The sequence below is a fragment of the Sylvia atricapilla genome, chromosome 23 (genome assembly GCF_009819655.1).
Source record: "Sylvia atricapilla isolate bSylAtr1 chromosome 23, bSylAtr1.pri, whole genome shotgun sequence".
Taxonomy (NCBI): domain Eukaryota; kingdom Metazoa; phylum Chordata; class Aves; order Passeriformes; family Sylviidae; genus Sylvia; species Sylvia atricapilla.
In genome coordinates, this window is record NC_089162.1 from 6,250,011 (window position 1) to 6,264,800 (window position 14,790).

A 14,790-nucleotide genomic window follows, 5' to 3' on the forward strand; every position below is an offset into this window, starting at 1 on the left:
CCCACTTTAAGGTCTGGCTGGAGGCCTGTGGATAACATGCAAATCAGGGCTCTCATTTGCACGCTTTCTTTGTGGGGATATTCTGGTTCCCTTTGAGCCTCTGCTGTCTCTGACCCAGCCCCAGTTCCTGCAGGAGCAGGTCCCCTCTGTCACCGAGCCCTTCTAGGGCTGGGGACAGGCGCCTTTGCCCCTGCCATGGCCGCCTGGTATGCCGAAGGGGACGAGGGGTGACAAAGCCTTGGCCTCACTCTCTCCTCCCCTCTCCCTGCCAGGTTTGCACATCTTTGCCATCACCTTGGCCTTGGAGGTGTCGGTGGGGAAGACCAACACGGTGATGGCTCTGAATAACTCCAATGTCCTGCTGCCCTGTGTCTTCACCACCTGCATAGGCTTCCAGGACCTGGTCTTCTCATGGTATTTCAACACGACAGAGCTGGTGGGTGGCTCTCTGGGCTCTGCTCTCCCGGCAGGTCCCGTTGTGCTTCCCCCCTGCAGTCCTTTCTCCTGGTGCAGGATGTCCTTCACTGCGAGTGTCACAGCTCTGGGGGGGACAAGGCTGTGCAAAGGGAGTGACTCAAATACCCCAGAACGTCGTGCTTTTGGCACAAAGCTGTTCTAGACCTGCCGCTGCCCACAGGCTCATTTGTCTTCATAAACGGGCTGTTTAGGTGCAAATCTGCACTTAGGGCAAAATATGGTTCATTTCCTCCTCCTTCGCTTGCTTTGAAATGTGAAAGTTCCTGTACAGATTTGCTTCCTGCTGGGAATATTTGGCTCCTCAATTCCTCAGCAGAGGGCTGGCTTGGAGCAGCTCTGGCCAGCAAAGGAGCTGGCTTTCCCTGGGGATCTCCCATGGTCTGTTCCATCACGTCAGGGCAGGTCAGATCTGCTGCTCCGCTGCAGGATGTGCCTCAGGGTCCTCTCCAGGGACAGTCCTGCTTTAATGGGGTGCCATGGGACCTTTGGTGGGGCGGTCTGTGCGTGCAGAGCTGAGTGTGGGCACGGTCAGGAGAACGTGAGCCTTTCCCTCACCCCGCTGATCCTGCCCCGCTGCCTCCGCAGATTTACCAGGGCAAGATAAAGAACAAAGCCACGGAGCCCACGCCCATCTGGCACAACCCGCGGGTGGAGTTTGTCGGCTCCACCACCAAGAAGGACAACAACATCTCCATCGTGCTGAACGGCGTGGAGTTCAGCGACGCTGGCAAGTACACCTGCCACGTCAAGAACCCCAAGGAGAGGAACGCCCAGCACAATGCCACCATCGTCCTCACCGTGGTCCACAAGAGTGAGTGCTGGCCGCCGGGGTGGCCCTGGGCTGGTGGACGTGCCAGCACACGGTGACAGGCTCCTTGCTTGGCTGTGGTGGTGGGGCATGGGGGTGGCTGACCGCTCTGGAAGCCTCGGGTGGAGGAGGTGGTGGGGTTTTGGGGTGGGACAAAAACCCCGCTGCCCTCCCGAGCCCCTCAGCAGCTTCTCTCCCGCAGTGGTGAAGACGGACAACACTGTGACGCTCATCATCGTGGGCGTAGTGGGGGGCCTCATCGGCCTCCTCATCCTCTTCATGCTCATCAAGAGGGTGGTCCTGTTCATCATCAAGAAGACGCAGGATGGGAAGTGAGTGCGGGGGTCTGCCGGGGGGTCTCGGTGAGCGGGGCCGGGCTCGGGGGGGCTCTCAGCTGCCCTGTGCTCTCCCCGTGTGCAGGAAGGAGTGTCTGGTGAGCTCGTCAGGGAACGACAACACCGAGAACGGCCTGGCCGGCTCCAAGGCAGAACAAAAAGCACCACCAAAGGCATGAACGAAGCGGCGGCGCCCCGCGCCCTGCCCGCCCCGCCGCGGGAGCCCGGGCTCGGGACGAGCCTTCCCCTTTTGTTTTCTTTCCGAACTGCCAGCGCTTGAGACATGTTTCTATTACACACGTGCCTGCAACCTGCACTGCTTCTCGGACAAGGCTGCGGCTGCCGGGGGGACTGGGAGCTTCTCGCGGACTCGGACTGGGAGGCTGCTGGGGCGGAGGGAGCCGCCGGCTCCGCTCTGAGCACAGGCAAGCGGAGGCCGGGCCGGGGGTGGGCACCGGGGGTCCCGGTGTGCCCGGAGAGGGGACCGTGGGGTGACACGCCGGGTGCTGGAGGTGCTGAGCCGCGGTGGCCGGGAGCCGCCTGCCGCGCCCAGAAGGTTTCTGGAGCAGGGCAAGGATGCTCAGAGGTGGCCGTGCAGATGGAGCGGCGCAGGAGGACGGCAGGAAGCAGGGCTCTGATAAGCACACTGGAGAACCGAATCACTGACAGGCCCCTGGCTGTGCTGGGGGCTCTGGCCGTGTCCCAGGGGCGCTGCTGGCCCGTGGTGGGCTGGGGTGCCTCATTCACCCGGCTCTGTCCCCGCGCAGGGAGCTCCTCGGCAGGGGCCGCTCCCGGGCTTTGCGCTGCCCCTTCCCCTCCCTCTGGAGCTCGGCACTGCGAACAGCGACGCTTTTGATGCTGGTGCCAGGGCTGAACTCGTTCCGTGGATGGTTTTGTGTGAGATTCCAAGGGGAAAGCAGCCAGTTGCCTTTCCCTCTTGCCGTGGTGTCCTTGGCCGTGCAGGGAGGGAGCAGAGCCGAGCCCCGGTGAGGGGAGCCGGGCCAGGGCTGTGCCACCGGGCCGCTGGGCAACCCCGGGCAAGGTGCTCTGCCTCTCCATGCCTCAGTTTCCCCATCTGTAAAATGGGGGCAATAATACTGCTCTACCTCACGGGGTGGGTGGGAGGCTCCCTTGGCTGTGACGGTGAAGTGCTCTGGGGTGAGGGGTGCCACAGAAAACCAGGGGGTCCTTGTGACTGCACTCCCAAGGATGTGAGACAGGAAGTGAGCGAGCTACAACTGAGGTTGACAATCTCCTTTAAAATATGATTTGTTCCTTAATTCTCCAGTTTACGGGTGTCTGAGAGGGAAGCTGCAGGACGGGCAGCTCCCCTGTCCCCACAGTAAATTGTGGCTCCCGGCTGAGCCGTGACTTGCTGGGGGGGCTCGTGCCCTGGCAGAGGTGCTGGAGTGGGAAGTAGGTGAGGATTTGGTGGACAAGGAAAGGCTGGGTGCCCTTTCTCTGGAGGTGCTGGTGCACAGAGGGCTGGTGACCCCAGGCTGGGCTCGGGGACACCCACCGGAGCAGGACCGAGCTCAGCACAGGGGACAGGTACTGGCACCTGGCCCCGGGCAGGTTCCCTGGGCTGTTGAGGAGACAGACGAGTGGGAGTCAGGATCTTTTCTCTGAGGCTCTGTGGGACCCTCAGGCCAATCCCTTGACCTCTCCGTGCTTCAGCGTCCCCACCTGGGAGCTGGGGACAGCGACTCTGAGCTGCCTCTCCGGAGGCGTGAGGGGCCCTGCACGGCTCTGCCGCAGCCCCGCGGTGCCGGGTGTTGTGACACGCCACCGCCACCCGTGACAGCCCGGGAGGAGGGTGAGACCTCCCAGTCACCCCGAGAGACCCCCGGCCCGCCCTTGGAGGAGCCCTCCCGCAGGGGGAGGAAGGGAGTTTTTTAAAGAACTGTTTTTAGCTGTCCTAACCTGTTGGCCTTTTTTTAGCCGGCGCGTGGACGCAGCTCCACTTCCCGCCGGATATGCAATGCTGCACTATGCATGGATTAACTCCTGTGGCTCGACGGGAAAAGCGCACAGCAGCGGTTTTAGGAATGTAATGACTCCACGTGCACACGCGTGCTCCGGGGCTGCTCGGGGGCTTGTGCCAGCACCGGCGGGGTCCCTGCTGTCCCCGGGGCTTTGGGGGGCTGCAGAGGCTTTCGGGGGTCCCCCTGGGTGGGGTGTGCTGCCACAGACACGTGTGTGTCCGAGCAGAGGTGAAGCTGCGTGTAAGCACAGGGGGTGTGTGCGCCGGGCTGTGGGATGACTTAGAGCACATCTTTGCACTCTGTCTAGAGGTTTAGTTAGCTTTGCCTTGAATGAAATAAAGTTTACGTTTACTAGAGAACTTCGCCGTGCTTTGGGGTTGCTGTGGGCCTCTGTTTAGGTCTGAGGGGCGGGATTGGGTAAAAAGGAGCCCGTGAGCAAGCAGGACAAAGGCTCCTTGGGAAGCCGTGTGAAAAAAACCAAATCTTTTCATTTAATGGGAATAGGGCGACGCTCTAGAGCACAAGCATCATTTTTCTCTGTACAACACGAGCGAGCTGACAGCAGCTTGGCCCCCCAGGAGCCATCCTGCCACAGCGGGGTCAGCACAGGGCAATAAATTAATCTCTCTCCGGAAGGGAGCCTGAGCCGGTGAGATTCCTTCACGGGATCAGTGGCCGTCACTCCGAGTCACCCTTTGCCTCCTTGGCTGTGCTCTGGCACCCTAAATCACAGCTGCCAGCGAGGCTTTGGGAGCCTCTGCTCACCTTCCGTGCCTGGAGATCCATGTCCCTGTTGCTGCCAGAGCAGAAGGGAGGCTCGGGGTGAGGAGGGACCTGTTCCGGCAGGTCTCAGAGCTCCGACTGCGGGGACACAGAGGCACAGAAGGAATTGAAAGCTTTGAGAAGGAAGCAAGAGGAAAGCAGCTGTGTCTTTCAGGAGGCAGCTCGGCCTCAGGGAGCTGCCTGTCGCCTCGGGCACTGACCGTGCGCACGGCGTAGATCCAGTCGAGGTAAGCGCGGACACTGGTGTAGACGCCGGGTGTGCTGGGGGTCCCGCAGCCCTGGCCCCAGCTGACGATGCCCACGACCTGCCAATGCCCCCCCGAGTACAGGAGGGGCCCGCCGCTGTCCCCCTGCGAAGGACAGACACTCAGGATGGTCCCGCCGAGTGACAGCGCTGCCAGCAGCTGTCCCCAAAGAGCTCTTCCCTCGGGGATGGGACCGGACCCGCCCAGCCCCGAGTCCGGCCCAGGTCCGCACCTGGCAGGTGTCCACACCGCCCTGGGGCAGGCCGGCACACAGCATCCTGTCGGTGACATCGCCGTGGTAGGCGGCCAGGTTGCAGCTCCGCTTGTCGATGAGCTCCACCTCGGCCTGCTGCAGGCGCTCCGACAGCTTCCCTGGGTGACACACGGCCTCTCAGAGGGAGCCCTGTGCCCGCCCTGCGCCTGCCAGCAGTGCCGGGGGGCTGTGCCTTGTCCCTGTCACCCCCACACGGGTCACTCACCGTGCTCCTCCGTGTAGCCCCAGCCGATCACCCACAGCGGTGTGCCGGGCACCAGCTCCTCATCGAAATAGGGCAGGCAGATGGGCCTGGTGCTGTCTGCAGAGCAGATGTGAGGGGGTCACGGGGAGGGGGCGCAGAGCGGCTGGGGACAGCCCCCAGCGGGGCACCCGCTCCCTGCTCCAGCTCTCGGTGCCCGTGGAACGCTGCCAGGCCGAGCATCACCAGCCCAGTGCCCGGTGCCAGCAGGGGACACCTGTGACTGCTGCCCCCAGCTCGGGGCTCACCTGAGTCATGCACGGGGGAGCGCAGCTTCACCAGGGCGATGTCATTGTCCTTGGGGGACGCGGGTGTCACCTCCGCCAGGAACACCTTCTCCACGGCGATGGTGGCGGCTCCTGACAGGAGGTCGGAGCCGGCCTTCACACGCCAGCTCTGGATGATGGGGTTGTTCCTGCGCGCAGACAGCGCTGTCACCGCGTGTCCCCCCCGCGGAGACGGACACGGAGGCCTGTGCGACGCGTTAATTACAGGGCAATTAAGCAGCGCGCAGCTCGAGCCCGGCGGGGAGGTGCCCACTCACTTGAAGCAGTGCGCGGCCGTCAGCACCCAGCCGGGCGCGATGATGCTGCCCCCGCAGATGTGCTCCTTCCTGTACTGCAGGCTGACCTGCCAGGGCCACGCCTCGATGGCGGCCGGGCTGCCCCCCAGCACCCGCGGGGTCCGCACGCTCTGCCCGCAGTCTGTGAGGGGACACCTTGGCTGGCACAGGGACAGAGCAAACGGAGGCTCCCAGGGGCAGCGGCGTGGCGAGGGTGCCCCATCCCCAGTGTCACCCCAGTGTCACCCCGCTGCCTCGCTTGTCTGCTCCCCAGGCCGCTGGAAGGGGTCCAGCCACCCCCTGCCTGCTCCAGCCCCCTGGGATAATTACTTTAATCAGGGTAATTCGCCTGATTGGGTTTACTTCGTTAAAAGTAAACCTCCCTGAGGTGTTTCATTTCTGGGAGGTTTGTGCCGGCTTAACGAGGCTGGCAGTAATTAAATCCACCTTTCCTCGTGCACACGCCGCGAAACGGGCTTGGGATGGAGGCACGCTCCCACGGGCCCGTGCCAGGAGCCGGGAGCGGGAGCGGGAAGAGGCCCCGGTGCCCACAAGGTCCGGCCACCACCGCGGTACTTACTGGAACAAAAGAGCGACACAACCAGCCCCGAGAGGCATTTCCTGCAAGAGGGAGGAGAAGAGCTGGATTTGGCTCTCCTGCTGGGCACCACAGGCTCCTGCTGCTCGGCTCCACGCGGTCCCCACTCACCTGCCCGGCTCCAGCACCTGGAGGCTCCCGTTGCTCAGCGCGACCTCTCGGGGAGGCAGCGGCTGCCCCGCGCTCACCTCCACGCCCTGGAAGGTTGGGATGCTGGAAGACACGGGGGGTAGGTCCTTCAGGGCTGGGGGAGGACAGGAACCGCTGCCTCAGCACCTCGGGAGCCTGGATCCCACAGGGAAAAGGGACGGGGATGCCCAAGTGGGGATGCCACAGCCCTGGAGGGACAGGACACCAAGCCCAGGAGCAACTGAAGGAGGGGAGAGTGTTCCCTGCTATGCAGAGGAGTGAGCAGGAGGCTCTGGGAAAACTCAGGGGGGTCCTTGCTGTTGTGACATTTGGGGTCTGTGTTCAAAGCCTCAATCACTGACTTTTTGGGCCTGGAAAATGCCAGGTTTGACTCAGTCTGGGCTCCTACCGTGGCTCAAACACCAGAACCCATCTTAAAAGGGAAGTGCAGGGCCCTGAGCCTCTCTCCCCAGGTGAGTTGTGTTGGCAGGGAGACCCTGGGCTGCTCTGGGGCGGGCAGGGCTGCAGGTAGGGGGTTGGAGGCAGAGCAGGAGCAGGGCAGGATGGCCCTGGGCTGTGACAGAGCAGGGCACAGCACTCTGCTCTCATGGGAGGCTGCCCAGGCTCCGAGCCAGCTCCTGGGCACTCACAGAGCGCTCTGCGTGCTGGGGATGGACTGAAACCAGCAGTGCAGAGCTCTGAGTGCTCCACAGCTGAGCAGAGCCCCTCTCCAGAGGAGCTTTTAAGGCCGAGGGAAGGGGGAGCAGCCGGGTACCTGCTGTAGCCCATCTGCTCACAGGCAGCTCTGGCCAGCTCCGGGGTGAAGTGGTCGTGGCACACACAGGACCAGGCTCCAGTGTGGCTGTGGAGCACCTGCAGGATGGATCTGTCTTTGGAAACGCGGGCTGGAGGCACACACAAAGTCAGCTTTGGCCGCAGCAGCCCAGCCCCCGGAGCTCTGGCGGGGTGTCCTGCACTCACCCCCGGCTGGTGGCCCCTCGGGGACCCACTGGGGACAGTTGGCCTCGTCCTCGCCCTGCAGACAGTCCAGCTGCCCGTCACACACCTGCTTCAGCGGCACCAGCTTCAGGGGCTGCTTGCAGAACAGGTAGTGGTTGTCCAGGTAAATCTTCACTGAAGGGAGAGGGGGGCTCAGGGCAGAGCGGCAGCCCTGGGCAGGCTCGGGGCTGCACCGGGGAGCAGCAGGGAGCTGCCTCTGTGTTTGCTGAGCCGCGGCCAGGGGAAAGGAGGGGGCCAGAGATCAGGAGCCGTACCCAGGAACCCGATGGCCACCAGGCAGGCGAGGGTGAGCACCACGGCCAGGACAAGGATCCCCACCCGCTTGAAGGACTCCGGCGCCCTGGAGGATTTGGGTCTCATGGAGGGACCTGCAACACAGAGGAGGGTGGCCCTGCATGGCCGGGCTCAGCCTGGCACCACTCATCTCTCCCAGCTCCCAGCGGTGTTACCTCTGCCATTGAGCCGCTCCGAGGCCGAGTCCTGCAAACCAGAGAGGAAAGCGGGTTACGGGCTGAACTGCAGGAAAAAAGCAGCTGGAAGGTGGGAGAATCACTGTAGTGAGGGTAGCTGGGCCCGTGGGGGGCTCACAGCCCGGGGATGAGCAGGGAAACGGCCCCGACCTTCACCTGAGGTGGCCTCAGAGCTGCTGGGAATGGGGGTGGCAGGTCCTGTGCTGACAACGCCCGGCTCTGCGGTCACCCAGGGTCACCTGCCGCCTTGTTCCCATAGCCACCACCTGTGCAATGCCGGTATCTGGCTCTCAATGGTGTAGTTACCGTCATTAACGCGCCAGAGGCTTAAAAACTCACAGACGTTGCGAAAGATGCGCAGAGAAACCCTGACTCAAAATACACACGCCTGCGGGGCTGCGGCTCACGGGCAGGTCCCGACGAGGGGCTGTGCCTGCAGCAGGGTCAGAGGCGCGGTGGCACAGCCCCGGTGCTCCCCACGGGGCTGCAGGAGCACCGGAGGAAGCAGCCCGAGCCAGGGGAACCAGCACTCCCAGGGCGGGGAGGAGGGAGGGCTGTGCCGCTGCTAAGACACGGGATAAACACAGCCAGGGCTGGAGCGGGGATGACTCAGGCATCGATCCGCTTGAGCTCCTCAGAATTATGCTGCTGTAACAACTCCTTGTAGGAGAAAGGCCCGGCTATGGGAGGGCAGGTGCTGTGAGCTGGGCTGAAGCCCCTTTAGGAGGGTTCAGGTGGGCGCTGGAGCTGTCTGATCCATGTTTTCCAGGCGTGGTTGTGCCGTGCCACAGAGCAGCCCTTTGGAAAGGTGTTCCTGCTCCGCTGAGCCTGGTCCCTTCCATGCCCTGCCAGCCCCAGCGAGATCTCCTCTTTTGCTGCTGCTTCTGGACTCTGCCGCCACAGGTAAGAGAAGATTTTTTGCACGAACACAGGTAAGGAAGGTTAAACGGGCTGTGATAAACCCACAGGTCCAGGTGCACAGTCCAGGAGGGGTTGGAAGCCTTTGCTCCAAGTGCTGAAGTGCAAGAGCAGCACAGGTGTGGAGAGGACGGTGTTTGTCACATCAGATGAGAGCAGAGGTCCCTGTGCCACCGCAGGGCTCAGCGGCTGGCAGAGCAATGAGGGGACACTGGGGATGTGGCGCAGGTGGAAGGGGCTGTGTGCCAAGGGCAGAGGAGAGGTGACCCTCCCTGCCCGGGCCACTGTGCCAGAGCACGTTTAGCCACCACACTCTGTCCTTCCAGCGGGGTTTTACAGCAAGGGCCAAGCCATTATCCCTGGGTTGGCTCACAGGCAGGTTGGCCCCGTGAGCCTCCCTGGCTGGGGCTGCCAGCTCTGGGAACAAGAGGTGACCTGTGCAGGGGAGGACTGGATCCTGCCTGGGGTTGTGTGGCCGTGTCCCAGCATGTTGGTGTCTGGGCCTCGGAGGAAATGCCAGCAGCCTTTTCCCCAAAGCCAGGCTCAGCTGGCACCAAGTGCAGGCAGCCTGTGCCAAATCCCTCACCCCTGGGCGGGCTCTGCTCAGCTCCTGGGGTGCAGAGGCTGTTTCCTGGTGGCAGGGAGCTGCTGGGAGCAGGAGGGTGGGATGGGAAGGGGAACCTGGGTCCTGCATCTCCCACCTCGGCTGCCCTTCCTGAGCCTCTTCCCTGCAGAGGAGGGAAGAGCCCCCAGAGGCCTGGGAGTTCTGTAGTGCTGCACCAACATCTGCCAGCACAGGCAGCCCAGGGCACGTGGGGCTGGTCCTTCCTCATGCTGACCTCCTGTGTCACCGTGGGCCTGGGCAGGCACCACCTGGATAATGGGATCCTAACGGTTCCCTGCGGGAACAGTCCCAGGCCGTGATGGATCCTCCAGGCCCCACTGCAGCAGCACGGTGTCCCCTCTGTCCCCACACTGCCCATGTTGTCCCCATCACGTCACCCACTGCTGGGCTCCTTTCCAAGGCACTGGGTCTGGTGTGGATGCAGACGAGATTGGTGATTTTGGAGTTTTTGGGGTTGGTTTCCTTCTCTTTTTGCAGTTTCTTCAGTCCATGAGCCTCTTCTGTTTCAAAGGGGTTCAGAGCTTGGAGCTGCCTCTCCATGACTCCTCTCAAACCCACACTATGAGCAAGAGCTGCACTGGTTCAATCCAAGGCGAGGGCCATGCCCGCTCCTGCGAGGAGTGGAGCCCAGGAGCTCCTGCAGGACTCAATGCTACCGTAACTAATTGAGCTCCCTTGCTGTGCCCTCCCCGGAGCACTTGAAGTCACCAGGACATTCCAGGCTCCACTGTGGGAGTGCCAGCCCGAGAGCCGTGGAGTTCTGATCAGTCTCTTCACCCGTTTCCACGGGGGCTCCGTGCTGGGGGCTGCAGCTGCACTCAGCTGGCCTCTGCCCCTCCCTCAGGAGCAGGTGGGACGTTCCTCCACCAAACCAAGCTTGCAGGGTGATCAGATCCCGAGGGTGGCTCCTTGGCTGCGGGGATTTAACCCGTGGGTGTGCGTAGGCATGGCAGGGAGTGAGCTCCCCACCCTGGAGGGGCTGATGTCCCGGAGTGCTGCTGGTGGAGGCTTTCACAGTGCCTGGCGAGCTTGGTCAGACGTGTCTGCCCTCCTGGGGACGTGTCTGCCCTCCTGGGGACGTGTCTGCCTCCCAGGGAGGGACTGTGTGCCAGGCTGGGCTTTGGTGGCCATGGCTGGGGGTTGGTGGCCATGGCTGGGCGTTGGTGGCCATGGCTGGGGCTTGGTGGCCATGGCTGGGCGTTGGTGGCCAGGCTGGGGTCTGGTGGCCAGGCTGGGGTCTGGTGGCCAGGCTGGGGGTTGGTGGCCATGGCTGGGGTTGGTGGCCATGGCTGGGGGTTGGTGGCCAGGCTGGGGGTTGGTGGCCAGGCTGGGGGTTGGTGGCCATGGCTGGGGTTGGTGGCCATGGCTTTTCCTGCAGGTGTGTCCTCTGTGCTGAGCAGAAGACAGTGCCGCAGTGGGAGCTCTGCTGGGGGCTGGCTCTCACCCAGGTGGTGCCCAGGAGAGGGACAAGACCTACAGAAGGTCCAGTGCCCCTTGGCATGTGGGTCCCTGCCTTGCCTGTCTGCTCCCCGGGCCAGGAGGAGGACAGGCAGCCCCAGAAATGTGGGAGCGAGAGTTCATGGGGGCACCCAGCACCCTGCCCAGCCACGAGGGCTGTGAGCACCAGGACAAAACCTTTCCTTGGTGCTGCCGGGGAGCAGCAGCTCCTTGGCCGTGCGCTGCCCCATCCCCTCGGGCTCTCCCCAGGCTGTGAGAGCGGCCGTGCGGGGCCGGTGCCCATCCCGGGGCCGGTGCCCATCCCGGGGCCGCCCGTGACTCACCATGTCGGTCCAGCTCCGGCGCGGCCCCTCCGCCCGCGGAAAGCCGGCAGATGTCCCCGGTGCGGGACACGGCGGGGCTGCGGCTGCCGCGATGCTCCCGCAGCCCTGTGCCTGCGCTCCGTGCCCACGCCGCTCTCGCACTGGGGCAGCACCGCCCCGGCCCTCCTTAAAACCCACGGGGGGAGTTGTGAAACAGGGATGATGGTTTGTACTGTAATACAACACCTGTCTATCAGCGCCACCGCCACCTGCCGTAATCTCCCCAGCATCTGCCGCGGGGGGTGACTCACCTGCGGGGCTGCTGTCACCAAAGAGCTTATCAGGAGTGAACGGACTGATTTTTCCTGCTCCTCCTGATGATAAGGGGATCCTCTGCCATCCCGCTCTTTGTCCGGCTCTTCCGCGTTGCGCTGCGTTGTTGTCAAAGCGAGGTTTGAGTAGGCGGAGGAGGAAAGGAGGAGAGTTTGTGCTCTGGGGTCACTCGGTCTGTGTGTCCCCGCCGGCCCCAGGTCACGGCTGGCACTCCTGGCGGAAGGTCACCCCCAGCTGCAAGGTGGGACCGTGGGGTGACCTCGGGGGTGGCTGCCGAGGGTCAGGGGTCTGTGATTATCCAGGAAGGATCAATCCCTCCGGGATGGAGCGGTTTGCTTTAGCCTGGGAGGGTGGCAGGGAGGTTGGGGTGGGCAGGAGGCAGTGCCCCAGCGGGGTGAGAGTGGCCCAGGGAGCAGGCTGGGGTCGGGGAGGCTGCTGGCCGCCCTCTGCACACTCACGCTGGAGCTGCTGGGTGTGCAGGATGTGCCCAGCAGATAATTACCCCCTTCTCCTGTGGAAATCCGCCTTTCCCAACGGTGCTGCTGCTGCTGCCAGGTGTGTGGCTGTGCCAGCGGGACACTGCTGATCACCCACGACCTGCAATTCCTCAGGGAGCTGTGCCATCGTTGTGCCAGCTCACCCCTGCCAGCAGGGATCCGGCTCCCAGAGCCTGGCCAGGGATCCACCTGTGCCTCTGCAGGTAAGGGGCACCCTCCCCACAGCCACACTGAGGATCCAGCCCCTTTGGGAGCTGTGGGGACCTCGTCCTCAGCCCTCGTGGTCCACGTGATCCCAGAGAATGTGGGATGTGGGGCCCAGCCAGAGGCTGCCCGTGCTACTGTGGCAGATTGCAGCTTGAAAAATGTTTTAGGGGCTGCAGCAGCGAGAGCTGGGCAGGGCTTGGGCTCCCTGGTGCACCTCCCCAGAGCATCCCAGTGCCAGCCCCGCTGCCGTGGAAGGGAGAGCAGCCCAGGAGGCAGGAGCAGCTCTTCCTCCTCTCAGAGGAGGCCCTGAGGAAGCAGCTCAGGTTGGCAGCTGTTGTGTCACAGCCCCGCGCGCCTCCGGGCCTTTGCTTCCTGGAGTGCGGCTGCCTGCCGCCCTTGCCCGCTCCCAGAGCCCGGCATGACACAGGTTTCCAGGCATCCGGCCCCACTGGGGTCAGGCAGGGGTCAGGCCGGGCTGACCCGGGGCTCTGAGTGACCACCAGCCCCCCCGAGGCACTCGGACACTGCCCCGTCCCCACCCTCTGCACTGCCCGGCAAGGAGCGCTCCCAGCCCCCGGGGGGCTGCAGTTCCCCTTGTCCCCTCGGTGTCCTGCTGGCTCTGTCCCCTGCAGGCCCCCGGCATCGCCCCTGCGCTGGGCACCGAGGTGCTGCCCCTGGGCGGGGCTGCTCGGGGCTTGGCTCCTGCCCTGGCACCCACTGCCACTGACGGGGGCTGTGCCCGCCAAAGCAGCCCAGAGTGGGCAGGGATTTTGGCCCTGGATGCCCCGTTTCCAACCGTTCAGGGTTATACCCGTTTGTCACTTTTCCCTGCAGCCACAGGAGGTGGTTTTCCCTCTTTCCACAAGCAGGAGTTGGTTCCCAAGCGACGCTCTGGTTTGGGACTTGGAGAAGGTGATCAAATAGAGCTGTAAGTGCATCATTCTGGGGCGTGTCTGACTGGGGGCAGCTGGTGAGGGTCACCCCTGTCCCTCCCTGTCCCCTGAGGTCCTGCCTGAGGACCTGAGAGGTGGGCCTCTGCCACCTCCTGGCTGCTGCTCTTTGCTGGGGAGCGGCAGTGGGAGGCCACGGCCACTAGGGCACCTCGGCAGAGCCGGACACACCTGTGTCCAGGGTGTCACACACCCGTGTCCCTGCCCTCCCAGCGCTCCCAGTTCAGCCTCCTCCAGCAGTGGGAGGGCAGAGCTGCCCACGCGGGCGCGCTGGGCACGGCCATGTGTGTCTGCTGCAGCTCCTCTCCTTTCTCCCTGCAGAGCAGCCGGAGCAGTGGGTCAGGACTGTGCCCAGCCTCGCTGCAGTGAGGCAGCCGTGTCACCAGGAGACGGGGGACAGGCAGGACGTGCCAGGCTCCGGCACAGGGCTCTGCAGCAGCCTCCTGCCCGGGATAACCGAGAGCAGCTCCCGTGGCACAGCGCCGGGACATGGACGCCCGGCCAGGTGAGTGGGTGGCCTTTTCCTCCCCATTGGGGACACAGGTGGGATGTTCAGGCGTGGGCAGTGGTTTGGTGACCTCCCTCCCCTCTGCTGGTGAGCTGGGGCTGGTGAGGCTCAGAGCCATGCCCTGGGATGTGGGATCTCAGCTCCCGAGGGTGCCAGGGCAGGGATCCCTCCCACACGGGGCACGGGGCAGGGCCCGGGCACGCCGCCGTCAGCCTCCCACGGGCCGTGGGCGTGGGGACGGGGCAGTTTCGGCAGCGGCTGATTCAGGGAGGCTGTTGCACCACGTTCCTCCTGCCCCGCAGCTCCCGCCGTGAGTCACGGCCGCCGCAGCTCCCCGACCTCGCCCGTCCCGGGGGTCCCGGGGCCGCAGCTCGCCCCTGCCCCAGCAGAGACACCGGCCACCCGCGTGTCCTGCCGGGAGAAGGGAAAGGAAGGGACAGGGCAGGTCCTGCGGCCGGTGCTCCGCGGCCCCGGCTCTGGGCGCATCCCGTCAGGTGGAGCGAGCGCCGCGGGTCTCTGGACGCGCTGGGACCGTGCTCACTGTGTAAACACTGTGACCACAGGGGAAATGTTCTCACCTCTCTGGCATCTGCCTAAATTTAGCCGCTCTTAGGTCATCCCTTTCCGCTGTCTCCTCGCTCCCGGTGCCGCAGTGAAGCCGGTCCCTGTGCCCCCAAACCCCCGGTGCCCTCCCGGCACGGCCCCGGCAGGGCTGCCAGCGGGAATCGGTGCTCGGGGGCTCTGCTGGTGTCCCCACAGTCCCGGCAGCCTTGGAGGGTGCTGGGTTTTGCCGGACCCTGCGGCACGGACGGGAGCGATGGAGCGGGGCAGAGCCCGCCGAGGTCCCGCACAGCCCCGTCCGTGTCCCCGTCCGTGTCCCCGTCCGTGTCCCCGTCCGTGTCCCCGTCCGTGTCCCCGTCCGTGTCCCCGTCCCCGCCGGGCGCCGGCGGCAGCAGCCGCTGGTCCTGACCAAAAGCATCCTCTAGAGGGAACTGCCAGCCCAGAAATGGCTCCAGCGCCACCAGGAGACGAGCGTCACCCCACGAGGGCGTGAGCGGGACCGGG

At 64.4% G+C, this 14,790-nt stretch overlaps 2 protein-coding genes across 2 annotated transcripts; one reads left to right on the top strand and one right to left on the bottom strand.

Annotated features, from left to right (window-relative positions):
• Positions 1-277: 277 nt before the first annotated feature.
• On the top strand, positions 278-2,051 carry SCN4B (sodium voltage-gated channel beta subunit 4). Its single transcript, XM_066334987.1, has 4 exons — positions 278-436; positions 1,063-1,288; positions 1,488-1,617; positions 1,706-2,051. The coding sequence occupies exons 1-4, from the start codon at positions 335-337 to the stop codon at positions 1,797-1,799; spliced, it is 552 nt and encodes a 183-aa protein (XP_066191084.1). The 5' UTR covers positions 278-334; the 3' UTR covers positions 1,800-2,051.
• A 2,361-nt stretch (positions 2,052-4,412) lies between these two features.
• Positions 4,413-11,520, bottom strand: TMPRSS4 (transmembrane serine protease 4). Its single transcript, XM_066334979.1, is given in 14 exon segments — positions 4,413-4,466; positions 4,589-4,738; positions 4,866-5,005; positions 5,113-5,208; positions 5,397-5,563; positions 5,693-5,852; positions 6,291-6,331; positions 6,420-6,521; positions 7,213-7,342; positions 7,419-7,571; positions 7,712-7,825; positions 7,907-7,937; positions 11,252-11,325; positions 11,328-11,520. Coding segments are annotated over 14 exon segments (1,563 nt in total). The 3' UTR covers positions 4,413-4,454.
• Positions 11,521-14,790: the final 3,270 nt, after the last annotated feature.